Source organism: Geotrypetes seraphini, chromosome 11, assembly GCF_902459505.1.
Source record: "Geotrypetes seraphini chromosome 11, aGeoSer1.1, whole genome shotgun sequence".
In the NCBI taxonomy this organism is placed as follows: Eukaryota; Metazoa; Chordata; class Amphibia; order Gymnophiona; family Dermophiidae; genus Geotrypetes; species Geotrypetes seraphini.
Genome location: NC_047094.1, coordinates 138,892,838 through 138,918,889, shown reverse-complemented (window position 1 = coordinate 138,918,889; position 26,052 = coordinate 138,892,838). Strand labels below are relative to the sequence as shown.

The 26,052-nt window shown below is 42.3% G+C and overlaps 1 protein-coding gene across 1 annotated transcript in view; it reads right to left on the bottom strand.

Moving 5' to 3' along the window:
- The window catches only part of LOC117368898 (protein MTSS 2-like), a 157,311-nt gene that overhangs the window by 29,679 nt on the left and 101,580 nt on the right, over nt 1–26,052 (bottom strand). The window contains exons 10-12 of the mRNA XM_033962642.1: nt 17,636–17,750; nt 5,324–5,437; nt 4,239–4,386 (exon numbers count right to left, since the gene is read on the bottom strand). Coding sequence (XP_033818533.1) covers nt 4,239–4,386; nt 5,324–5,437; nt 17,636–17,750 — 377 coding nt within the window. The remainder of the gene's footprint in view (nt 1–4,238; nt 4,387–5,323; nt 5,438–17,635; nt 17,751–26,052) is intronic.

Below are 26,052 nucleotides of genomic sequence, written 5' to 3'. Positions count from 1 at the left end.
CCCCGTCCTGAGCTCTTTGGTAAGGACGGGATAGAAAATGAATTAAATAAATAAAATAAATGTGACTAAAAGAATATGAAGAGAAACTTGCTATAGAGGGAAATCCTCAGTATATCAGAAGCAGAAAGGGAATCCGTGGGACCATTAGATGACCAGCGGATGGCCATCAGGATGGTCTCGGGGCTAAAGGGTCTCTCGTACGAAGAGAGACTGAACAAATTGCAGCTCTATACTCTCGAGGAGCGTAGGGAGAGGGGAGACATGATTGAGACATTTATGTACATCACGGGACGGGTCGAGGTGGAAGATGATATCTTTCTTCTCAAGAGGACATCCGCTCAAACTCAGGGGAGGGAAGTTTCGTGGAGACGTCAGGAAGTACTTCTTCACAGAACGAGTGATAGAGCATTGGAACAAGCTTCCAGTACAGGTGATCGAGGCCCGCAGTATCCCAGACTTCAAGAATAAATGGGATACCTATGTGGGATCACCGCGAGAGTCATACCAATGAATAGGGTCGCTAGGATATAGACTTAATAGAGCAGGTCAGTAGAGTTAAGGGGGCAAGTAGACTTAAAAGGGGGTCAATGGTATGGGCAGACTTGATGGGCTGTAGCCCTTATCTGCCGTCATCTTTCTATGTTTCTAGATCATGAAGGAGCAAAAGGGGTGCAAGGCCATAGCAGAGAGACTGAACAAATTCTTTGCTTCGGTCTTTACAGAAGAAAATTTATGAGATCTACAGTACCTGCATCAGAAAAGGTTGTGAAGGGCGATGATGCAGAGGAAGGGAAAGAATTCTCGGTAAACTTGGAAGATGTACTGAGCCAAAGTGATAAGTTAAAGAATGGTAAATCACCTGGATCAAAAGATATAACCAGAGTACTAAAAGAACTCAAACACGAAATTGCAGATCTGCTGTTAGTGATCTGCAACTTTTCATTAAAATCATCTGTTGTACAGGAATATTGAAGGGCAACTAATGCAAAGCTAATGTTTAAAAACAGTCCCTGGGGTAATCCAGGAAATTACGGACTGATATAGTGGAAACTACTATAAAAAAAAATAATTATGGAACACATAGATAAAAATGGTTTAATGGGACAGAAACAGAAAGGATACAGCCAAGGTATGTCTTTGCCTCACCAATTTGCTTCATTTATTTGGAAAAGTGGAAACGAATATGGATTAAAGGTGAACTGGTTAATGTAGTTTATTTAGGTTTTCAGAAAGCTTGTGACAAAGTTCCTCATCAGAAACTCTTGAGAAAATTAAAAAGTCATGGGACAGGAGGCAATATTATGTTGTGGATTAGGAATTTGTTATTGGACAGAAAACAGGGTAAGGTTAAATGTCATTATTCTCAATGGAGGATGGTAAATAAATGATCTGGAAATCAGAACAAGTGAAGTGATTACATTTGTAGATGACACAAAACATCCCAAAGTTATTAAAACACATGTGGATTGTGAAAAGTTGCAGAAGACCTTAGGAAACTAGAAGACGGGGCATCTAAATGGCTGATGAAATTTAATGTGGACAAACACACTGCTGCACATTGAGAAAAACAATCCAAATCATAGGAGTCAGTTGGTAACATTGTAGACACTGCGCTGAAATCTTCTGTCTAGTGTGTAGCAGTGGCCAAAAAAGCAAACAGGAAGCTAGGAATTATTAGGAAAGGAATGGTGAATAAGACATAGAAAATATGTGTCAGAAACGTATTGTAGATAATGATTAGTAGCAGGGAGTCATTCAAGCCACATTTACACGAATTGCTGGCACAACACAAACTGTATGCAAAATCATAATACAACGGAGAAAAATAAACCTCAATTGTGGAAGGCTGGGACTACACAAGTGCCCAAACCTAAGCACATCATCACGGGTTTATAAAAAACTCCGTATACTTGTAAATAAATAAATAATTTCCATTCATACAGAATCCACTTTTCTTCAGAAATTTTTTCTAATGTAAGCAGTGTGCACAAAGTTCAATGCATTAATCGTGTCCAAAAAGGAGTGACCAGAATCCCAAACTGACTAAATTATTAGCGAGGGCTACAGCTCAACTTCACTTGTGTAAGCGGTTGTGGAGGCAAAGAGCATAGAATCACAATAACAGAGAAAATACACTCATCTGAAGGCGTAGAACTTCAAAATAGGCTTTTAACTCCTAGTCCCGACAGAAAAGGCTTTCTGTTTCGCCTGGGAAGGCTATTTCAGGGGATCCATGCAGTGTCCAAATATCTCCCCGCTTCTTACAACCTGACAATATGGTGCACCATTTTGAGAGGAGCCGGCTTTACTATTGTCAGGTTGTAAGAAGCGGGGAGATATTTGGACACTGCATGGCCATACTTCTCCCTATGCATCCTGGCATCCTTCTAGCTTTCACCATCACCTTTTCAACCTGTTTGGCCACTTTAAGATCATCACATACAATCACATCCAAGTCCCACTCTTCTTTCGTGCACTTAATTTCTTCACTCTCTGAAACCTTAAAACACGCCGAGAAGGTAAGGGGGAGGGAGGGAGATACACGGACCGTGCGAGGGGTGGTGAAGGGCAGTGAGGTGGCGAGAGGGAAGGGTGGATGCCGCGGGGACGGGGCGATAAAGGAGACGGTGGTCCAGTGACGGGGACAAATTTTTCTCCCGTGTCATACTCTACTCCAAAGCTCAACAAACTCAGTATTTATTTAATTTGTTTTCTATCCCTTTGTCTTCAAAGAGCTCAGAATGGGTTACAGGTTAGACATACAAAATTTCAGTACAATTTTACGATACAATTTTTATCTTGATACATACTAGGGGTCTAATATTAATGTACATAATATATAGTTTACCGGTTACATTTTGACATAGTTATCCTTACAAGTGCAAGGTTTTCAGTACAAGTTTTATCCTAATTTGACACAGACAGTTTACAGGTTAGATTTGCCATAGTTAGAGCAATATTTTATAATTCAAGTTTTCCTTATATGAAATACTGGTTCTGGTACCAATATAGTTTATTAATAATTTAATCATATATGTTCATCCAACGGACAGGAGACAATCTCCAGTTCTGGACTATAGAGTTATCTGAGGCATAAAGCAGGTGAATTGCAAAACCCAAGGGTAGGCCGTACAGACTCCTGTATGTATTAACAGAAAAAGATTAACCAGGTAAGAACCTAATCTTTCATTGTTGCATAAAACACAGGAGTCTGTATTATTAGGTGACATACCAAAGCAGTGCGAGTGAGGGCTCAAAAGCAGCGTCCTCAAGCCACCATATCTACTACGACCAAGTAGCTGCTCTACAGATCTCCTCAGGCAGAAATGCCCAAGGCTCCACCCATGAGGACACCACATTTCTAGTCGAATAAGCTTTGAGAGAAATAAGTGGCTGTTTACCACAGCCAATGTATGACAACAAAATTGCCATGTGAATCTATCTGCCAACAGAAGCCTTGACTAGTTAGAACGCTGAGAATCATTACAACTTTCCAGGTAGTGGAGTAAAACTTTGCACATCCAGTCTCTGCAATATCTTATCTTGTTTAGTCGTTTCCTCTTCTTGGGCAGAGTCATCAGCTGTGTGTCTGGATGAGATTTGAAGAGCTACTACATGGTCCTCCTTGCACACTTCACCAAGTTTTAAGGATAGAAGAGGCAGCCAAGCAGGATGCCACTTTTGGTTCCTCAGTATTGACAACAGGCTCATCAGTCCCACCCTGAATTTTCAGGACTGCTTTCTTACTTCCCCCTGTTCCCAGAATAAAGTGGGATTGTGCAAGAATGTATAATTGCCATATTTTTTCAAATGTAACTTGCCTGGCGCTTACTAGTGAGGTGCGTCATTAAAGTAGTAAATTATAGCCTTATATCCATGTTAAGTAATTATGTGTATCAGTCTTCATTATCAATTCCATTACCATGATTGTAAACTACTTTGATATTACAGTAAAGCAAGCCTTTGAAACCCTCCATTGCCTCAGGTACAAAGTGTGAGCTTTCTGGGACAGTGAACAACAAACTATATCAAAATTTAACTTGCCTTGCGCCTGGATAGGCAAATGTGTAAAAAAGAAAAATTGTGCTGGAAGACGGACCTAAGTTCAACTCTGTTATATTATTTGTATACCAGTAGACTACTCTAGCAGAAGTTCTTCCTCAGCACTCAAACATTTCTTCACTCACACCACCATCCATCGCTAACAGATTCATTGCTACAGACCTACAGATTCTTACCATGAGCAGGGATAGTGTCTTCAGAACAGGATGGAGTTGTGGTTTGTGTGCTGTATCCACTTGAACAGTGTAGAGAATCCCGGCTACTGTGCTGCAAGTCTGTACCAAAGTCTTGATTCAAAGCCAGGGTTAGATGATCCTGGTTGGGCTACAGAAATTAGCAACTGATTACTTAAGAGTGGGTACAATTTATCCAAAATGTAAAGAGCCACAAGGTGTAGCTTCTCTTCTCCAACCCCTCGTAGGTCTCTGCACCTCTCCTCACCCCCTGTCCCTCCCCCAACCGATAGCCAATGTTCTCTCAACTCTCCCTCCAAAACCCCTGATTTGCCCCCCCCCCCCAATCCTACCGAGGTTCCTGGTGGTCTAGCGGGAGTCTTTGTGACAGGAGCGCAGCCCCTCTCACAGCTGCCTTCTAAAATGGCTGCCATGACCTCTCGCGGTACTACAAGAAATGCCGTAAGCAGCTGTGAGAGGTCACAGCAGCTATTTTAGAAGGCGAGCACATTCCTGACACAAAGACTTCTGCGGACCACCAGGTACCTCAGAAGGTTTGGGGGATGGGGTTAGGAGGGAGATTATGTTCAAAAACTTTTTATTGATGAAAATATCAACACAATCTTAACAGATGAAACATATCAAAGTCGAGTAAGCAGCGCGATTTGACACTGATTCTCGGCGCTGAGCAGCTTCCTTACTGGTTCCCGCTGCACCTGCTCCTCCACCACAGATTGGCAGAGGTATGATAGGACAGGAAGGAGAAGGGGGACAGAGCCTTGCGGCATCTTAAATAAAATTCTGGGAGGGGGCACTGACCCGAATATAAACCGGACCCCCATTTTTAGGCCAATTTTTGGGCCCAAAAATCCCGGTTTATATTTGAGTATATACAGTAATCTATGAGAAATTTTTTTATAGAATTTATACCCTGAACATAAGGTTTTAACAAAAAAAAATATGCCATACAACCTATATATTTTTTTAATAGTTGTCAGGGCTTATGAGTGATGGCAGCCAGCTGACAGTATCATACAGAGAGAGAAGTCTTACCATATCTCTTATGTACAATACAGACTAACATATACCTTTGTTACAGTATAGGATGTCACAGACCAATGACCATCTGCAGACTGACTGTGCATGATATTGCTGTTCTCTCCTCCAGTTGCCAAATGTGGAAAACTGACAGTCTTCTGGTCCTGTAAAATAATTATAAGGAGGAAACCTGTAGCTATCTTCTCCGTTTGCTTTACAGTTGTCCGTGAATTCATACTTTTCTTAACAGTGGCTATAATTGTTTTCTCTATACTTGATCAATTTTCTTTTGTATCCTTTGCTATTTGTATCATTGTTTAATTTATTATGCAGCAAATTTTTAGTACTTGATGACAAGAGGGATGATAATGCAATGGATACTTGTTTTCATATTATCTAGGATGGCACAGTTTCTTTTATTGGTTGACATACAGGACCTTCAATTATTTCACCTCAAGTTTTCCTGCAACTTTTTGCTCAATATATTCATTTCCAAAAGTTATTTTTTTTAGACTCATTTAAATTAATTCATATATTTGGATATCAAGTGACTTAAGTGGAGTAGAAGCGTAGCCTAGTGGTAGTGCAGCAACCGGAGAACCTGGGGAACTTGGTTCAATTCCCACTGCAGCTTTGGGCGTCACTTAACCCTTAAGTATCTGAATATAATATGTACAATTGTTTTGATTGTAACTTTCCTAATAAATTTGTGAAATGGCAGAAGTTATGGTGCTACTTGGTACAACATTAACCAAGCCTTATATATTTGCAAGAAACCCTTATGATTTTAAAGTGTTCAAGGCTTGTGCAGATGAGGATAGAGTTTGAAGGAATGGGGCAGGAACAGGACGGGAAAATAAGTTCCCACATCCCTCAAATTGCTAACACTATCAAGTTCCTGACTTTTTCAATCAGCTGAAAGAAGAATAGCAAAGCCATTTTGTGTCAATATGCCTTCAATTAGACATTTCAGCTCAGTACTCTGACAGTAAGAGAGCCCTAAGTAGAGTTACCGGATTTTATGATCATAAAATCCGGACCCATGACCCCGACCTCTTCTCGTGCTTAAAGCCACATCAGGAGGGCAACTGTGCATGTGACATCACCATGTTGCATTCATGCATGCGCAGATGCCCTCCTGACGCAGACCCAAGCTGGAAGCTTTTCAAAACCTGGACAAAGTGCCGGGTTTTGAAAAGCCAACCAGACAGTCCTCTAAAAAGAGGACATGTCTGGGTAAATCCAGATGTCTGGTAATCCTAAGTGAATAAAGATGATTTAAATAAAACTGACCAGTATTAGCCTATATAGGTATCATAGTGTTAAACAAATGACCCTTATTCGCTTGGTCTGGAGTATGGCAAAAAGTTTGGCAGTCATTCGGTGTTTGGAATGCACTGAGAAAGATTGCTGTAGCACCAGACTACAACTGTGGAGTGGTGTGCTGCAGTCAAGAGGTTTCCTGACCGACAGGCCCAGCATCCTAGAGCCATCATGGCAGGAGGAACCCAAAGTTCTTGTACAATCCCATTTTATTCCGGGACCAGTGGGTTATTTCCCTCCACCTGCCAGGTCTGTAGGAAGCCTCAAAACTTCAGAAGCTTTTCCCCCCTTCCCTTACATACCTCCTCCCGAGCATGCTCATCAGTCTTTTCTTCCTACAAGCTAGGCTGTAGGAGCTCATCTTTTCTGCTCGTGTTTTTATTTTGTGAACTTTCAGTACTTTTTGTTTGCGGGTTTCACCCTCGTGCTGTGGAGGTTCCCTGTGGGAACATCCTTGGCTGCGGGAGATAGCAGGCTTTTGGAGAACGTCTACTTCTGGGGGGTTCCCTGCCCAGGACCTTTCTCTTGGGAGTTAGCTCACCCCAGGATCGTCCACTAGTGGGTGTAGTGCAGGCTGAGACAGTTCCGTGAAGGTGGGATCGGAGCCAGACTGCGTCCCTCCACCAGGCATTTGAGCGGTGTGCCCAAGGGTGGTAGAGGTCTCCAGTCATGGTGATCAGGCCAGTGGGGCAGTCAGAAGACTTGAAAGCTAGATTTCCAGTTCACTGGGGTAAAGGGTCTGCCCTGCAAGCAGTGTTCAAGTTGCATTCAGTTTCTCTCATTCAGCACAGTGAGTAAAATTTCTCTTTTTTTCCTATGAGCACATGGTTATGTGAGAGCAAGCTAACAGCTTGAATGAAGAGATTTTAGGGGGGGGTCTTTAAAATTGGGGTTTTAGGTGGTTTCCCTGCATGTCCTACACCTATCCCCTCCACCCTTAAAATTCTAAAATCTGTTTTTGAGGGTTTCCTGTGGTTTTGTTGAGCTATTTTTAGTCAAAATGGCCTCAGTGGCCATTTTAGATTTTTCCAGATTCATGCCTTATTTGCGATGGATGGCTGTCAGTTGCGCAGCCATGTTTCATATGCGATGTGGATGGCAAGGGGTGAGATTTGCTCGAATGCGGTGCCTTTGACCTCTGAGGATCTTCAATCACCTCATGCCCTGACTCCCGCAAAACTGGTGTCAGAGGGCCCTGGGGAGTACGCTGTTGGCGTTTCGGTGATCCGTAAGCGTGGATACAGCGAAAAACCTCAAATCTTTGAAACATTCCAAATCTGAGGTGCAGAAGTTGGCTCCTGCCACAGAAGATGGTTTTCCCCCTGGAATGTATGCACATCCTTTATCAGGCATACTTAGTTAAAAAGTCCCTGTCTGTTTCCCTTCTACCGGCTTTTGTGCCAGTCATAGGGACTTGTCTTCCAGCAAGTGTACCAAGGAGTAAGTTGACTATGCCCGCAGTTGTGCCAGACATTTTCCATTCCTCTGCTTTCACAGGGCAGCTCTGCAGCGGCCACAGACATGGCGAATCTGGTGGATCTCCAGGATCCAGACCAGTGCCGAGCCCGTGATTTGGGGGAGGAACCCACTGTGCGCAGGTTCTTCATACCCGTATATGATGGATTTAATATCCGATTCTCTGCAGGATTTGAAATTACAGGCGGACCAGCCAGTCTCTGCTGAATGTTCCCTTATGAGTGACCAGATCACTCCTGATCATCCTGTTTTCTGGATTCTTATGGATATCTGGAAGACTTCCGAGGGTCCCTTGAAATGTGCTTGAGCCATGGCACAGCTTTATTCTATGGCGGATGGCTTTAACAAGCGCTTTACTTCTCCGAAGGTGGATTCTTCGGTGGCACATATCACCAAGCACACATCTCTCCCTAGCGATGGGGGGTTGGTCTTGAAGAATGTCCAGGACCGATACGTGGATTTTATCCTTAACCTTTTCCTATCGTGTGTCCCGGATGAGGGGACATTCCAAAAATGTCTTTGCCATCGTATGTCCCATACTAATAAAGAGCCAGGAACACAAAATATTTGAATTTACAGACTTATGACTTATTAAATGATAACTGTGAATAATAAAAAACTTTGCTAAAATAATTACGATTGGAACCAGCGTAGCATAAAATGTATTACAATAGGAAAAGGTTAAGCATCTGTTTGATTCGGCCACAGCTGAGGTCAAAGCAGCAATGGCCTCCTCTTTCATGGCTAAGGCATGCCACTCCAAGCTGCGCCATGATCCTGGCACTGTGGTCCTTCGGGATTTGAATTTTCTCATCTCCAGAGTGGATTACATGGCTGATGCCCTGTACAACATCTTGAACGTTTTTGCCAAGCTTCGTGTCTATTCTGTTTTCGCTTGCAGGATGCTCTGGATCCATCAATGGTCTGGTGATTCATCTTCTAAGGCTACATTGAGCCAGTTGTCCTTCAAGGATCAGCTCCTGTTCGGTCAGGGTCTGGGTGGCCTTATGGCTAGTGTTCAGGATCGTAAACCCAAGGCGTTGCATAGGAGCAGGTCCCGCCCTTCTGGGCTTTCTCATTTTCGGCCCTTTCGGTGTTCTCGCACATACTCAGGCCCTTCCACAGTTCATCAATCCTCGTCAGACCGCACTTTGGCGGGTATTGCAGTCAGCAGTCTGCGGCAAGTCGACTGGCAGCTACCACCAAGAAACAGTTTTGATGCCAGGCTGGTCTCCCTCTCCGTGCATCAGGGGGCGGTTGTCAGTCTTTCTGGTGGAATGGGAGGTCATCATCTCGGACTGCTGGGTTCTAGAGATTCTGAGATGGTTACAAGTTGGAATTTCTCTGTCCTCGACAGTATTTTCTAGATTACCCTGCCAGCTGCTCGGAGCAGCTAGCTCGGGTGTAGGCCAAAGTCCACAGACTTTTGGATATTGTGGCCATAGAACCCATGTTGGAGCAAGACTCAGGCTCTGGGAGATATTAGATATACTTCATTGTTCCAACGATTGGAGACCACTTCTGGACCTCAAGGCGGTCAATGCAGCCTGAAGGTCCCTCGATTCTGCATGGAGAGTGTGCGCTTGGTGATCACATTGGTGGAGCTTGGGGAGTTACTAGCCTCCCTGGATCTGACAGAGGCGGCTCTCCATATTCCCAATTTCCCAGACCACCAGAAGTACCTGCAATTCCATATTCTGGGGTGATATTTCCAATTTGCGGCACTGCCCTTTGGGTTGGCAACAGCACCCCGGACCTTCACCAAAGTGATGGTGGTGGTGACGGCCCATCTGCTCTCCATTGTGTCTTGGTTCATCCATATCTGGATGACTGGTTGATCAGAGTGCCCTCTCTGTCCAAAGGGCTTCAGACTGTCCATCAGATGGTACAGTTGCTGCAATGTCTGAGTTGGGTGATTATCTTCAGAAAGAGTCACCTCGATCCCACCCAGGATTTGGAGTACCTAGGAGTTCGGTTTCACACGGGTCAGAACAAAGTGTCTCTGCCCGTGTCCCATCAGAGGAAGCTACAGCAAGTTATCAGGGACCTTCTGGCCACTCTGGTACCGACGGCTTGGCAGTATCTCCGGGTTCTGGAGATCATGATGGCACTGATCAATGTGGTTCCTTGGGCCAGAGCCTTCCTGCATCCGCTGCAAGATGCCATGCTTTCATGCTGGAATCCACAACGGGACCCATTATATTCACCCCTGTCCTGGATGATGGTGGTGTGCAACAGTCTAGCGTGGTGGTTGCATCCTCTCTCATTGTCCCATTTGTATCATTGGTCTCGGACTGGGTGATCTTGTCGGCAGATGCGCATCTCAAAGGATGGGAAGCTGTGTGCATATCTATTCCTATTCATGGCCAGTTGGTACCCTCAGAGCACAAGTGGGCTATCGCCTGGAACTGCAGGCAATTTAGCTGGCCCGTCTCCTCAAGAGTCATCTCAGTCATCGAGCCATCCGTGTTTTCTCAGACAATGTCAATGTGGTGGCTTCCATCAATTGTCAGGGGGCACGAAGAGTCCCTCAGTGTGGAAGCTCAGCTGCTCTTTTGATGGGTGGAGAGCCACCTCAGGGCTGCATCTGTGGCACATGTGACAGGAGTGGACAACGTGCAAGCAGACTGTCGTCAGACGCTGAACCCCAGAAAGTGGTCACTCTCGATCATTGGAGGTGTCCCATGTTCAACCTCATGGCGACTGCAGCCAACAAGAAAGCCAATCGTTTCTTCAGTCATCGGCAAGAGGCCGGAAACGAAGGCCTGGACGCTCAGGTTCAGCCCTGGCCCTAGGAGGGTCTTCTTTACTTCTTCACTCCGTGGCCCATGATGGTCATCTGTAGAGGTGCATAACAGCCCATGAGGGTCTGGTGATTCTGGTGGCACCCAATTAGCCGAGATGGCCATGGAATGCCGATTTGGTTTGGCTCCAGCAGGTTCAGGGGCTCAGTCTCCCTTGTCATTCTCGCCTTCTCACACAGGTACCAATTGCAATGCAAGATCCGGACCGCTTTGGTCTTACAGCATGGCTCTTGAGCGCACGCAGCTTTGACTATCCAGGGCTATTCTAGTGCATGGGCAGAGTCGTCAGCTGTTTCTCTGTATAAGATTTGCAGGGCCACTACCTGGTCCTCCTTGCATACATTCACCAAGTTTTACAGGATCGATGTGGCGGCCAAGCAGAATGCTGCTTTTGGTCCCTTTGTGTTGGCAGCAGGCTCAGTCTCACCCTGAATTTTTGGGACTGCTCCCACTGGTCCCAGAATAAAGTGGGATTGTACAAAAACGAAAGATTAGGTTCTTACCTCTGCTAATCTTCTTTCTTGTAAATCCACACTTTATTCCGGGAACCCGCCCTATACTTGGCTGAATCACCGATTGTCTATTTTCTGGATTTCTATTTTCTGACCGGCCTTTATAAGTTTCAACTTTCAACTTTATTTAGTCTTGATATCCCACGGTTTACATTTGTACAAAATTTTTTTTAATGATTTAAAATATTAAAAATGGGACAGACAAAACATGCTACATAAGGAAAGTGGGTAAGATACATTGCATAAAATTAAAAAGAAAGGGGAAAAGGAAAAACTAAAGGGAAAGGCACTTGGTTTTGGGGGGTCCCTAGTTTAGGCGCCCCCTTCTAACAGTACAGGCCGTCTCTCCTTGTATCACTGTTGTTCATGTTTCTAATGTTTTATGACCTGTTCTCTTATTTTTTATTGTTGCATTTGTTGATATGAGCAGAATTTTCTTATTTGTCAGTGTCCCCATTCCCCTTTCTCTCTTGTTCTTATCCTCTACAGAAGTTCCTGGCTGCTTTAATAATAACAACTTTATTTTCTATACTGCCAATACCCAAGGAGTTCAAGGCAGTTTACAGATAAGAACTGGCTAATCAGTGATAAAATACAAGAGACAACAAGTCACAGATATAGTTACAAAGTTCTTAGTCAGATAAGAATTTCTTAAACAAGTAGGTATTTACTAATTTCCTAAAGACTGCCTGATGTCCGTAGGGACAGTGTTGAGGTAAGAGGGGGAGGGGTTTAAGTCTCTGAAGTTTGAGGCTTCCTACAAATCCTGGCGGATAGAGGGAAATAATCCACTGGTCCCAGAATAAAGTATGAATTTACAAGAAAGAAGATTAGCAAGAACCTAATATTTTGTTATAAAGGCAAGCAGCGTAATAGGTAGCGATCATATTATGCCTAAAGTTATTTGTTGTGGGGCATATTTCTTCAGAGGTGAGCTTTTAGTTTTCGCCGGAATCTGATGTAGTTGGGCTCTGCCTTGATGGTTGTTGGAAGCCCATTCCAAGCTGTGACAGGGTGTACATCCCCATCCCAGGAACATAAGAATCACAGGTCTCCTCATCCACTTGTGGAACAGCCCCTGAGGAGAGGGAAATGACTGGTGGGATTGGAGTCCTGTATGGGAGGTACTAGTCAGCATTGAAGGACTAGAAGGGTGGTGGCAGGACCCAGATATCCCTTATCCTTCTGGACAGGGACGCCTTGATCGAGGGGACTGTTGAAAGACGGATCAGAAGAGAGAATGGACGGATTGTCTTTTGAAAGAACTGATTTGCATATGTACTTATCACAGAAATAAAAGGGTTCTGAGGCTATTAAGAGACCCTAAGGACCAGGGAAAGACCCAGGTGGGGAAGTTGGGCATAAGCCTAACTCCTGTAAGCCCACAAGAGTGAGTGACCAGTGGCAGGAAGGTCCGCAGGGACCTGTGCACTGGCACTGCCAGAGAGACCAATGGCAGGAAGGTCCGCGAGGACCTGTGCACTGACAGGGCCAGGATATAACCAGATCACTTAGAAGGACCAAAGGATATGGATGGAAGCTCAGCCTACACTTTCAGGTAAGCAGCAAGAAGCAAAGGGAACCAACCAGTCCAAATTGCCTGAAAGACAGACAACCACAGCCAACCACACAGGTCTTTACACCAATATAGACAAGTAGTATGTTGAATATGCGTTTGTATTTGATTCCTTTTGGAGACGATAGGATCAGAAGTTTGGGTTTATGGCCGAGGCTGCCCATGAGTTGATAAAGAGGTCAATGAGCCACACAAGCAGTAAACTTGACAACCAAATCTCCAATCTACTGATTATGACCCCAGACTACAAAACATTCAGAAAAGAAATAAAGACCCTACTTTTCAAGAAATTCCTGCAAACGACTTAATACCACTAGCTCCTTCCCACTCCCAATACCACTTCCCAATTCCCCAAAGCAACCTCATCCACACTTTTATCTCCTCTAGAAATTACCAGATATCTTTTCTTGTAATATGTTTTTGTAATTCTTTTGTAATCCGCCTTGAACCTCAAGGCAATGGCAGAATAGAAATCTCTAATGTAATGTAATGAGTGATTCTGTGGAGTTTACATATAGGATATGAATTATACATAATTTGAAGGTGATACATTCGTTGATGGGTAACCAGTGAAGGAGGTTGCGATACGGTATTATGGATTCAATTTGAATATTAGTCTTATAGCAATGTTTTAGATCAGCTGTTGTTTGCAGATGAGAGTAGAGTTTATGCCTGCATAGAGTTGCAGTAGTCTAGTTGAGATAGTTCTAGCATTTGTGTTAGTATGGCGAAATAGTGGTCATGGAAGAGAAGTCCGATTAATCTTATACTATAGATTTTTTTCCCATAGGTTTGAAATTTGAGGTTTGTAGGGGAGAGTGGAGTCCAATATGACTCAAAGGAACGTACGCAGGTAAGGCTAGTCTCAGTTAGAGCACTGGTCTTTGACCTAAGGGCCGCCGTGTGAGCGGACTGCTAGGCACAATGGACCACTTGTCTGACCCAGCAGCGGCAATTCTTAGGTTCTTATAAGTGTAGCCCATGGGTGCTTTTGTCTATGCCAATAGCTATTCTTTGGGGGGTTTCATTGGAGTCACCCACAATCGGGTTGAGAAGAATATCTTAATACAAAAGCAAACATTCATTATTATTGAAGTTGATATGACACAGGGAGCTCATGAATAGATTGTAAAGTGTCGGGGGAGAGTGGAGAACTCCACAGAATGATTGCCAGCTTTCCCGAGCAAAGCTCGGTCTTCCAGGTACTTAAATACAAAGGGAGGCAGGGAGCCAGTGCAGGGCAAAAAGGAGGAGTAAACCACAGAATTGATTTAGAACATAAGTAGTGCCTCTGCTGGGTCAGATCAGAGATCCATCGTGCCCAGTAGTCTGCTCACGCGGTGGCTCATCAGGTCCAGGACCTGTATAGAAATCCTCTATCTATACCCTTCTATCCCCTTTTCCTTCTGGAAATCATCCAGTCCCTTCTTGAACCCCAATACCATACTCTGTCCTATCACACCCTCTGTAAAAGAAGAACTTCCTAGCATTGGTTCTGAATCTGTCCCCTCTTAATTTTTCCGAATGCCCTCTCGTTCTGGTAGTTTTCGGAAATTTAAAGAATCTGTCCCTCTCTACTTTCTCTATGCCCTTCATGATTTTGTATGTCTCTATCATGTCTCCTCTAAGCCTCCACTTTTCCAGGGAAAAGAGCCCCAGTTTTTCTAATTTTTCAGCATATGAAAGGTTTGCCATACCTTTTATAAATCACATCGCTCTTTTCTGAACCCTCTCGAGTAACACCATATCCTTCTTAAGGTATGACGACCAATATTGGACGCAGTACCCCAGATGCGGGCGTACCATTGCCCGATACAATGGCAGGATAACTTCTTTCGTTCTGGCTGTAATACCTTTCTTGATATAACTAAACGAATCAAAAACAAAATTACTCTGGCTCGGCCCAAAGTTAGAACACCTGCCCACCCTCTTCGCACTACCCTCAGGCGCTGCCTTACACCTTGAGTTCTCAAACAAGGTCCTTGGCATCATTATTGATTCCTCTCTCTCCCTCAACGACCACCTCAACTCCTTGACAAAATCATGCTTTTTCAGCCTCCACATGCTAAGGAAAGCAAGACCCTGCTTCTGCCAAAAACATTTCGCCATCCTTGTTCAATCCATCATCCTCTCCAAACTTGACTATTGTAATGCCATTTACCTATGCTTAACAAAAAAAAAAGCCTCCAAAGACTCCAGCTTATTCAGAATACTGCAGCCAAGCTGATCTTTGCAAAATGTAAATCTGACCACATCTCCCCACTCCTGGCCAATCTTCACTGGCTCCCAGTGATTTCCAGAATCCAATTGAAATGCTCTTGCCTGGCTTTTAAGATTATTCACGGCATCCTTCCTTCCCTAATTCCACTTTCCTTCAACTCCTCGTGCCTTGACTCCACCAGGACCGCCCATAAATTAAAACTATCCTTCCCCTCCCTACATGGTATTCTCCACGCAGGTAAACTGGGAAAATCACTTCTATTCAAAATCACAGGTCTCTGGAATGACCTTACCATCCCGCTGCGGAACCTGAGCTCCCTCCATTTATTCCACAAGCAACTAAAAACCTGGCTCTTCTCTAACATGTAATTTCTTTTTTCCCTTACTTTTCCACTTGATTTATAAACTTATGTAAACCTTTTCCTACCCTTTCTCATTTTTAAGTTCTTGTAAACCATGCCGAGCTCTACTTCCGTGGAGATGATGCGGTATATAAACTTAAGGTTTAGTTTAGTTTAGATAATACCTAGCATTCTATTTTAGGCTTTAAAGAACAGGGTACTCTCAAAAGGCCACACCAAGGATTTTAATGGAGTCTCAAAAACGGAGGAGTTGGTCATTATTAATAGAGGGGCAGAAAGGAACGAAGAATAAAGGGTCATTGGTTTAACATAGTAATACTTATATATATTATATAGGCTGCATACAATGGCTTGCGTAAACCAGTTAGGCTAATACCGGCCAATTTTTTTTTTTTTTTAAATCATCTCTATTCACTTAGGGCCCTTTTATTAAACAGCTAGCAGGGGAATTTACTGCATGACACCTGTTAAGGAGGAACCAGCCAGTATAGTAAAAACCGTCACTAGCTACTTAGCAAGGGGTAGGGGTGAGTTGTGGGTATGACAAGGGTGGGGAGAGGTATGGCCACCACAACAGCTAATATGTAAGTCAGTGCCATATGCTAGCTGTCATGATTACTGACAATGCAGCTCCACTTAACGCTAACTCAAAAATGTATTAAATGCAGTGGCACTACCTGGTAGTCCAGCCACAATCCATGTTCCCCCTCCCCCCAAACTCTGACTCCCTCAACACTGCCTTCAGCTCCATCCCATGATCAAGGCCCAATGTTCCATTCCCCCATATAAACTCCCCCTGCTTGGGCAGACCCTTCCCACATGGCCAACTCCCTAGGGCAAACCTCACCAAGACTCCAACAGCACTATTGTGTTTATGTGACAGTAGTATTGAGAGATTACCATTAGGGTTAAGATCTGCCATTGTGAATCCAGTGCACAAAGAGGCCCATCCTGGATCACTAGGGAAAGGTTGAATATTGTTTTTAGCAGATAGTACGAATGCTCCTGCGCTATCTGTCAATGTGCTAAATGCAACACAGATGCTGAGCACACCCATTATGTTTACTGCACAGGCTTTGCACTTACTGTACCTTAACTGCAAAAGTTAAAGGTGCAATAAAGTTCAAATATTTCCTGTTTTCTGGACCCCTTCAATGCTAAAATTCAATCATTTCAGGGTTGCTGCACCCCAAAATTTACCGATACAATGTTTTTTTCCTCCGCACCTTCCTAACTTGTCTTTTACATCTGTAAACCATTTTGAATGAATTTGTTTCAGTTATATGCAATAAATAAAAATTGTAAATAAAATTATGAACTTTTCCTGATGGGATGTAATTTTTTTTCTCATCTTTGAATTTGATTAGAACACTTACCTTTTTGCTTAAGGTCTACACCTAGGCACTCCAGATCTGATATTTTATTGATGTAAAGGATAACTGATTCAACCAAAACTGAATCAGCAGCCCAAAATGCGCCATTTGGTTTCAGCCTAAAACAAAATCCAACACAGTGTCTCCCCCACCAAAGCAGAGCGTGGATCCTCCCTGGTCAGCTACCACTACCACATCCCACACTCACCCTTGCAGAGGGCAGGTCCTATTGGACTGGCTGCCCACCCTAACCACAACACAACCCTTCCAGACCTCCCTGAGCTTACCTTTAAATATGCTGCTAATCTAGTGGCCTCTTCTGGGCAAGAGCAATCCCCAGCAAGATGGCCACTGGAATTTCCCACAGCAGTCTCAGCTGTCTGAGGAGATCCTGGCAGATATTCCGGCTAAGGAATCGGTAGGGGCAAAAGCAACTGGGAATTCTCTTGCCCAGAAGCAACTACTACTAGACCACCAGGGTGGGCCTTCAGGTCATTGGGAGGCCTGATGGAGGAAGAGTTTTGGTCTCAAAATCTGAACCAGTTTTGGTGACAAATCCAAAATTTCATCAGTCTCTATATTAATGTTTACTCATTTAAGCCTCCACCTCTCCTGAGATCACCCAGAAGGCACTGGGCATTTAAAGTAAAAATTTACACAAATTTAAATAATGATAATACTATCACCACAGATTTCAAGTCTATGCAATACGGCACCTGGTAAACATCATCTGGCAATAATGCATTAGTTGATGTAAGATGAAGTCCTTCAATTGAGCTGGAGATGGAATCCATGGAGGGAACATGTCTTATTGATGAATGCGTATAATTACTGTGCAAGAGAAAAAAACAAACAGGAAAGCATAGATAAATTAGTTCTTACCTGCTAATTTTCTTTCCTTCAAGTCACACCATACCAGTGCAGGCAATTGGGATTTGTCTGTCCTGCCAGCATTTGGGGACTGAGAACTACTGTGACATTAGGGTTGTCCAGAAAAACCTAAAGTTGGAAAAACTATGTGAATTGAAGTTTTTCCCACAAATTTGATTATGCTTGATCAGAAAAAGAATTTTAAAAAAATTTAAAGCCCATCCTGGGTTATCTCAAAGCCATTGATTACATAAAGCTGTGGTTTTCTTAAAATTTGCTATTAGTTTTGCTTAATGGAGCAAATTTCTTGGTATTATAGCTATAACTTATACATAGTAACATAGTAGATGACGGCAGATAAAGACCCGAATGGTCCATCCAGTCTGCCCAACCTGATTCAATTTAAATTTTTTTAATTTTTTCTTCTTAGCTATTTCTGGGCAAGAATCCAAAGCTTTACCCGGTACTGTGCTTGGGTTCCAACTGCCGAAATCTCTGTTAAGACTTACTCCAGCCCATCTATACCCTCCCAGCCATTGAAGCCCTCCCCAGCCCATCCTCCACCAAACGGCCATATACAGACACAAACCGTTCAAGTCTGCCCAGTACTGGCCTTAGTTCAATATTTAATCTTATTTTTTGATTCTAGACTCTGTGTTTATCCCACGCTTCTTTGAACTCAGTCACAGTTTTACTCTCCACCACCTCTCTCGGGAGCGCATTCCAGGCATCCACCACCCTCTCTGTAAAGTAGAATTTCCTAACATTGTTCTTGAATCTACCACCCCTCAACCTCAAATTATGTCCTCTGGTTTTACCATTTTCCTTTCTCTGAAAAAGATTTTGTTCTACGTTAATACCCTTCAAGTATTTGAACGTCTGAATCATATCTCCCCTGTCTCTCCTTTCCTCTAGGGTATACATATTCAGGGCTTCCAGTCTCTCCTCATACGTCTTCTGGCGCAAGCCTCCTATCATTTTCGTCGCCCTCCTCTGGACCGCCTCAAGTCTTCTTACGTCCTTCGCCAGATACGGTCTCCAAAATTGAACACAATATTCCAAGTGGGGCCTTACCAATGACCTGTACAGGGGCATCAACACCTTCTTCCTTCTACTGACTACGCCTCTCTTTATACAGCCCAGCATCCTTCTGGCAGCAGCCACTGCCTTGTCACACTGTTTTTTCGCCTTTAGATCTTCGGACACTATCACCCCAAGGTCCCTCTCCCCGTCCGTGCATATCAGCTTCTCTCCTCCCAGCATATACGGTTCCTTCCTATTATTAATCCCCAAATGCATTACTCTGCATTTATTTGCATTGAATTTTAGTTGCCAGACATTAGACCATTCCTCTAACTTTTGCAGATCCTTTTTCATCTTTTCCACTCCCTCTTCGGTGTCTACTCTGTTACAAATCTTGGTATCATCTGCAAAAAGGACACTTTTCCTTCTATCCCTTCAGCAATGTCACTCACAAACATATTGAACAGGATTGGCCCCAGCACTGATCCCTGAGGGACTCCACTACTCACCTTTCCTTCCTTCGAACGACTTCCATTAACCACCATCCTTTGACGTCTGTCCGACAGCCAGTTTCTGACCCAGTTCACCACTTTGGGTCCTAACTTCAGCCCTTCAAGTTTGTTCAACAGCCTCTTATGAGGAACTGTATCAAAGGCTTTGCTGAAATCCAAGTAAATTACATCTAGCATATGTCCTCGATCCAACTCTCTGGTCACCCAATCAAAAAATTCAATCAGGTTCGTTTGGCACGATTTACCTTTTGTAAAGCCATGTTGCCTCAGATCCTGTAACCCATTAGATTCAAGAAAGTACACAATCCTTTCTTTCAGCAAAACTTCCATTATTTTTCCAACAACTGAAGTGAGGCTCACCGGCCTGTAGTTTCCTGCTTCATTCCTGTGACCACTTTTATGAATAGGGACCACATCCGCTCTCCTCCAATCCCCAGGAATCACTCCCGTCTCCAGAGATTTGTTGAACAAGTCTTTAATAGGACTCGCCAGAACCTCTCTGAGCTCCCTTAGTATCCTGGGATGGATCCCGTCTGGTCCCATCGCTTTGTCCACCTTCAGTTTTTCAAGTTGCTCATAAACACCCTCCTCCGTGAACGGCGCAGAATCTACTCCATTTTCCCATGCAACTTTGCTAGACAATCTCAGTCCTTCTCCCGGATTTTCTTCTGTGAACACAGAATAGAAGTATTTGTTTAGCACATTCCCTTTCTCCACATCACTTTCCACATATTGGTTCCCAGCATCTTTTAGCCTAGCAATTCCTTTTTTCATCTTCCTCCTTTCACTAATATATCTGAAAAAATTTTTGTCTCCCTTTTTTACATTTTTAGCCATTTGTTCTTCCGCCTGTGCTTTCGCCAGACGTATCTCTCTCTTGGCTTCTTTCAGTTTCACCCTGTAGTCCTTTCTGCTCTCCTCTTCTTGGTTTTTTTTATATTTCACGAACGCCAACTCTTTCGCCTTTATTTTCTCAGCCACTAGGTTGGAGAACCATATCGGCTTCCTTTTTCCTCTTGTTTTTATTGATTTTCTTCACATAAAGGTCCGTAGCCATTTTTATCGCTCCTTTCAGCTTAGACCACTGTCTTTCCACTTCTCTTATGTCCTCCCATCCTAACAGCTTTCACACTCAATTATACATGGATTAAAAAACTTTCTGCAATAAATCTAGCAGTATTTTTTTAAATGAGCCTTCAATATCTGCACTTTATTGTGGAAAACAACAGAAATTTAACAAACTTCACTAATATACTGCTAAACAAAGCTGTTGAACACCAGTGCCCAGTTTGTTGGGTACCTGCTTGTTTTCAAGCAGGTAACCCGAAGAACGTCACTTTATACTTTGATTGGATCTGAATCACATTTCCTGTTTCACGCAAATCCTGTTTGGCAAATCCAGTGGACAGGTGGTCAGAAGAGCCAATCTTAACATCTCGCTAGGCTGCATCATTAACTACCTTTACTGTGTTGACAAACCAAGTGAGTGACTTCGCCACAGATCCAGTGCAGTATGAAGCCTTTTTGCAAGGAGTTGAACAGTATCAAAGGCTTTAACCTATCTTAAGAAGATATTGAATGCCTCAGTGTTTGGAACACCGTTGGTAGATGATACAAAGACGTATGTGCTTAGCTATTAGTGAAATATGTTATATTTCTCTTATTTTTTCACAATAAAGTGCAGATATTGAAGGTTCATTTAATAAAATACTTCTAGATTTTTTGCATAAAAATTATTTTTCCCAATGTATCACTGTTTAGTGTGAAAATCCCATTAAGCTAAATAGCAAATCTTAAGAAAAACAGAGCTTTATATAGTCAATGGCTTTGAGCAAACCCAGGAAGGACTTCAAAACTATTTTAAATTATTTTCTGATCAAGCACAATCAAATTCAAGGGGAAAACGTCAATTTGCAGTTTTCCCAACTTTAGGATTTTCTGGACAATCCTGTGATGTCCTTAATTAAAAACATGTGCAATCCCCTGACTAATCAGTATTTATCACAACTATGCAGAAGACCAAAGGCAACTAAAATGAAAAAGCTAGCCCTAGGAACTAATGAACCACTCAACAGAAAACCACTAAAGACAAGGGTCCTCCAGATTATAGATCTAACAGATAATAACAAGCTAGCCAAAAATGTTTCAGGAGATAGAAAAACTGGTATTAAGAACCACGGGTGGGTTCTGGACTGGTCTGGAGGGACTTAAAGAAAATTACACACAAATATGAAGACATAGCTGCTGTTAGGTGATGTTCAGTTTGATCTTTTAAGAAGGTTTGGGCTCTTTTAGATGACTATTGTAGAATACATGCTAATTGACTTGTCTTTCTGGTTTGTACTCCTAATTCATCTACTTTTACAATTGTGTTAGGGGGAGGGTGGAAGGGCTTAAATGTCATTAGATTAATTGCTGTATTGAATTATTGCATTTTATGAATTCAATAAGACATTTACACATTAAAAAAAAAATAATTATGAGTTAAAAACTGATTTGACCACCTAGATCATCCCCACCAGATCAGTACTTACTGAGGGAGGATACCAAAATCCCTGCTGGTAACATTTCAGCTCCATCCCTTGGAACTTGATAATTTAATCAAAGGGACATAAAAACAGCCATGCTGGATCAGACCAATGGTCCATCTAGCCCAGCATCCTGCTTCCAACAGTGGACAACCCAGGTCACAAGTACCTGGCAAAAACCCTAATATTTAGCAACATTCTATGCTACAGGTTGGATCTACAGCCTCAGCACCCTGGGGTTGTGGGTTCAAACCCTGCGCTGCTCCTTGCGACCCTGGGCAAGTCACTCAGTCCTCTATAGCCCCAGGTACGTTAGATAGATTGTGAGCCCACCGGGACAGATAGGGGAAATGCTTGAGTACCTGATTGTAAAAACCGCTTAGATAACCTTGATAAGCGGTCTATCAAATCCTAATAAACTTGAAACTACAGATCCCAGGGCAAACAGTGGCAAGACCTGCAAAGTTTCAACCTCGAAAACATGAAATTCATGTAATAAGAGGAGCCTAAGTAGAGGCCCTAAAGTTTTGTTCGTGTTGTACGAAACAAATAGGCATCTTCAAGGACCTCCTGTACACAGAGTATTGCTAACATCAGCTTGAAATTTAATCTAGATGTACAACTTTTTGTACTTAATAAGCTTTAGAGTTTCAAAAGTCTAGGCTAAGTGCTCTTCTAATGCCAAAGTTGGCCAAAAACTCAATTTGCTAATTTTTGGCTTCATCTTTGGGGTGCCATAGATTTGTAACAAATTTAAATTGTTTCTTCTCGCTTGGTGTACCTGCTCAACTACTGATTATCCATGTGTGAAAATTTAAAGGCAGCAAAAATATTTACAACAAATTTTACCCATTTTTAAAGCCTTGTATTTCAGTTTTGACACCAGTTTCTTCTCTACCTAGATATCAAATTTTCAGGAGGGTGTTTTTTTTGGTATAGGGAAGAAACTTGCAATTGAATTCAGATAGTCTCAGCAACGTAACTAACTATTTAAAAATATTAATTGTGTATTTGTCATTGGAGTGTTCTTCAAATATTCGAGTTGAACTATGAAAGAACTTTACACCACACATAATTTATGGTTTATATTGCTTGTTTTTAAAACTTAATTGTGGCACAGGGCTAAAAATTGCCAAGCACTAAGGGTTTAGTAGTAAAGGAATTGTGTTAAGCATTACTACACATTTATTCAATAGTTATTAAATATTGCCAAACTTGCGTTGGTCCATGGTGGTTTAACCACTGCCAGTTTATCAAACTGACAACCCCATCGCCAAGAGGTCACGCCCGATAGCCAGGCAAGTCCAGCCACGGGTGGGTGGGTTTTCTTAGCCATGGTTCCCAAGCCTTATAGTGGGTCTCTTTATAGTTACCAAGCCCATAGTCATTTAAATTTCATAACATTATGCAATAACAATCTTCAATGAGTTGAATTGTTGATTCTGCCAAATGTATATTGTCGACCAGTATACTGTGATTGGTGCAGGCAGAATTGCAAAATGTGGTCTTTCAGAAATTCCAACAAGTGTCCTTCCTAGATGGTCAATGAAATGAGTGAATTGGTCCATGAGGATGCATGGACATTTATGAGCGCATCATGCTCTTCGCAAATGTTTCCAACCCAAAGTTTGTTATCATAAACACATGCTATGTATTGTCCAGGTTAAGATTTTCTATTTTTAGAGAAGCATTAACTGGAGAGTTTCAGCAATTGAAAAGGCAGTCCCAATCATCTTTCTTGATTGAGTCTAGCAGACTCTTTCTTCTTTTTAAACAGACAAAAACCTTGATTTTTGTCAAATTTTGGTCACAAAACTAACTGGTCACTTGGTGAAAGAATTTGGCTGTTTTAAGCTTGTACATGCTGCTAACCTTTTAGCAGTTCTACCAATTCCATCGAAGGGTGGCCTACCATGGCTGTGTCAAAAAAATCTAATCAGCATTAATATCAAAGTCAGAACAGTGATAGCAGATATTTAACAAATTTTTTAAGTTTTTGTATTTTGCAGCAGAGCCTTCACTGAAATATCTTATGTACTAACATTGGCAGAAAGTAAGCTTTTTATGTAAAGAATCAACTTTTCCCCAAAAATGTGCACTGCCACTGTATCATGCCTTAAGCTGTCACTAATGATACAAACACTCATGAATTTCACTGTTAAGTTAGAATTAGACAATAAAAGGGTACAAAGTGGCTTGGCTATTTTCCCAATGGAAACCCTGAACAGCAAAGGAATAATTTTCAGCAAAACCCATTAGAACAAGAAGTTCATCAGGATTTAAATTTTCTTTGACTGTTTTCAAGTAATGTGCTTGATGTTTCAAAATGTAATGATGTATTGAGAGATCTGTAATCTTTTCACCAAGCACAGCTATAAAATCTTCGACTGCCATTTGTTTCACATCTAAAGTGGCATGATCTGTTTGGATCCAATTTCTTCAGGATCAATATCCTTGTATTCATTGAAAAGGTAGGCTCCAAGTGCACCTTTACCAGGACACTCATCACACCTGTGGAGCATACAATTTTTGACTCCAAATTGCAAACTGTTTTTCCCATTAAATCCTTATGGTCATCCTTGACTATGCTGCTTGCAAGCATCAGCTTAACATTCTGATATGCAGAGCATACACAAACCAGATGAAAGGTATTGGTGGGATAGAAGACACTAATGTAATGTAATGAACCATTTTGGTCTTAATTCACTAATTTTGAGAAGCTGGGCCATTTAAAAAAAAAAATTCTTTATTTATAAGAACATAAGAATAGCCTTACTGGGTCAGACCAATGGTCCCATCAAGCCCAGTAGACTGTTCTCACGGTGGCCAATCCAGATCACTAGTACCTGGCCAAAACCAAGGAGTAGCAATATTCCATGCTATAAATACAGGGCAAGCAGTGGCTTCCCCCATGTCTTTCTCAATAACAGACTATGGACTTTTCCTCCAGGAACTTGTCCAAACCTTTCTTAAAAAGCTATGCTATCCACTCTTACCACATCCTCTGGCAATGTGTTCCACAACGTAACTATTCTCCGAGTGAAAAAAATTTCCTGAAATTGGTTTTAAAAGTATTTCCCTGTAACTTCATCGAGTGTCCCCTAGTCTTTGTAATTTTTGACGGAGTGAAAAAACGATCCACTTGTACCCATTCTACTCCACTCAGGATTTTGTAGACTTCAATCATATCTCCCCTCAGTCGTCTCTTTTCCAAGCTGAAGAGCCCTGACTGTTTTAGTCTTTCCTCATACGAGAGGAGTTCCATCCCCTTTACCATCCTGGTCGCTCTTCTTTGAACCTTTTCTAGCGCCACTATATCTTTCTTGAGATAAGGAGACCAAAATTTAACACAATTCTCCAGATGAGGTCGCACCATGGAGTGATACAGGGGCATTATGACATTCTTAAGTCTTGTTAACCATCCCTTTTTTTTTAATAATTCCTAGCATCCGGTTTGCTTTTTGGCCACTGCCTCACATTAGGTTGAAGGTTTCATCGTATTGTCTATGATGTTACCCAGATCCTTTTCTTGGGCGCTAATCCCCAAAGTAGACCCTAGCATCCAGTAACTGTTAATATATACACACATACATAGCATTATATATATTGAAAAGGAGATTTTGCCACATTTTACAACTTAAAGGAAACTAAAAAACTTGGATCTATTGATTCCAAAGAAATTAACAAAACTCAGACTCTTACATAGCCCACATTTAGGAGAGACAATTCACAACATCACAGAGAATGATATACTCAAAGGAAAAAAATCAAGTTAGTAGTGTTACATCTTCAAATTATTACCAGGACCCTACTTCTCACTAGGGGCACTAGACAGTGTTACTCCCTTTGTTTCAAGAAAAAATTGTAACTGAGAGGGTTAAAAAAAAACAACAAAACACAGGAATTTTGATCCAAAAGGATCATACACTTACAGGGATATCTTAGTTGAAATGTGGCCCCTACTTTTTCTACTGGTCTGAGTTGTTTGAGACGTCCAGAAACATACAGATCTTACTATCCAGAAAGGTCACCTCTTTGAGCCTAAAAAAAAAGCCTTAGAAGTACCTCTTTGTCTTGTTGAAAGAAATATCACCAAAAATGTCAAGCAACAAATGACTTCGTCCTCTGAAGTTTCCAAAATTTTGGTTATATTTAAGGACTTGGTGACTCAGATGAACTGCTGGAGCAGAAGCCTTCTGT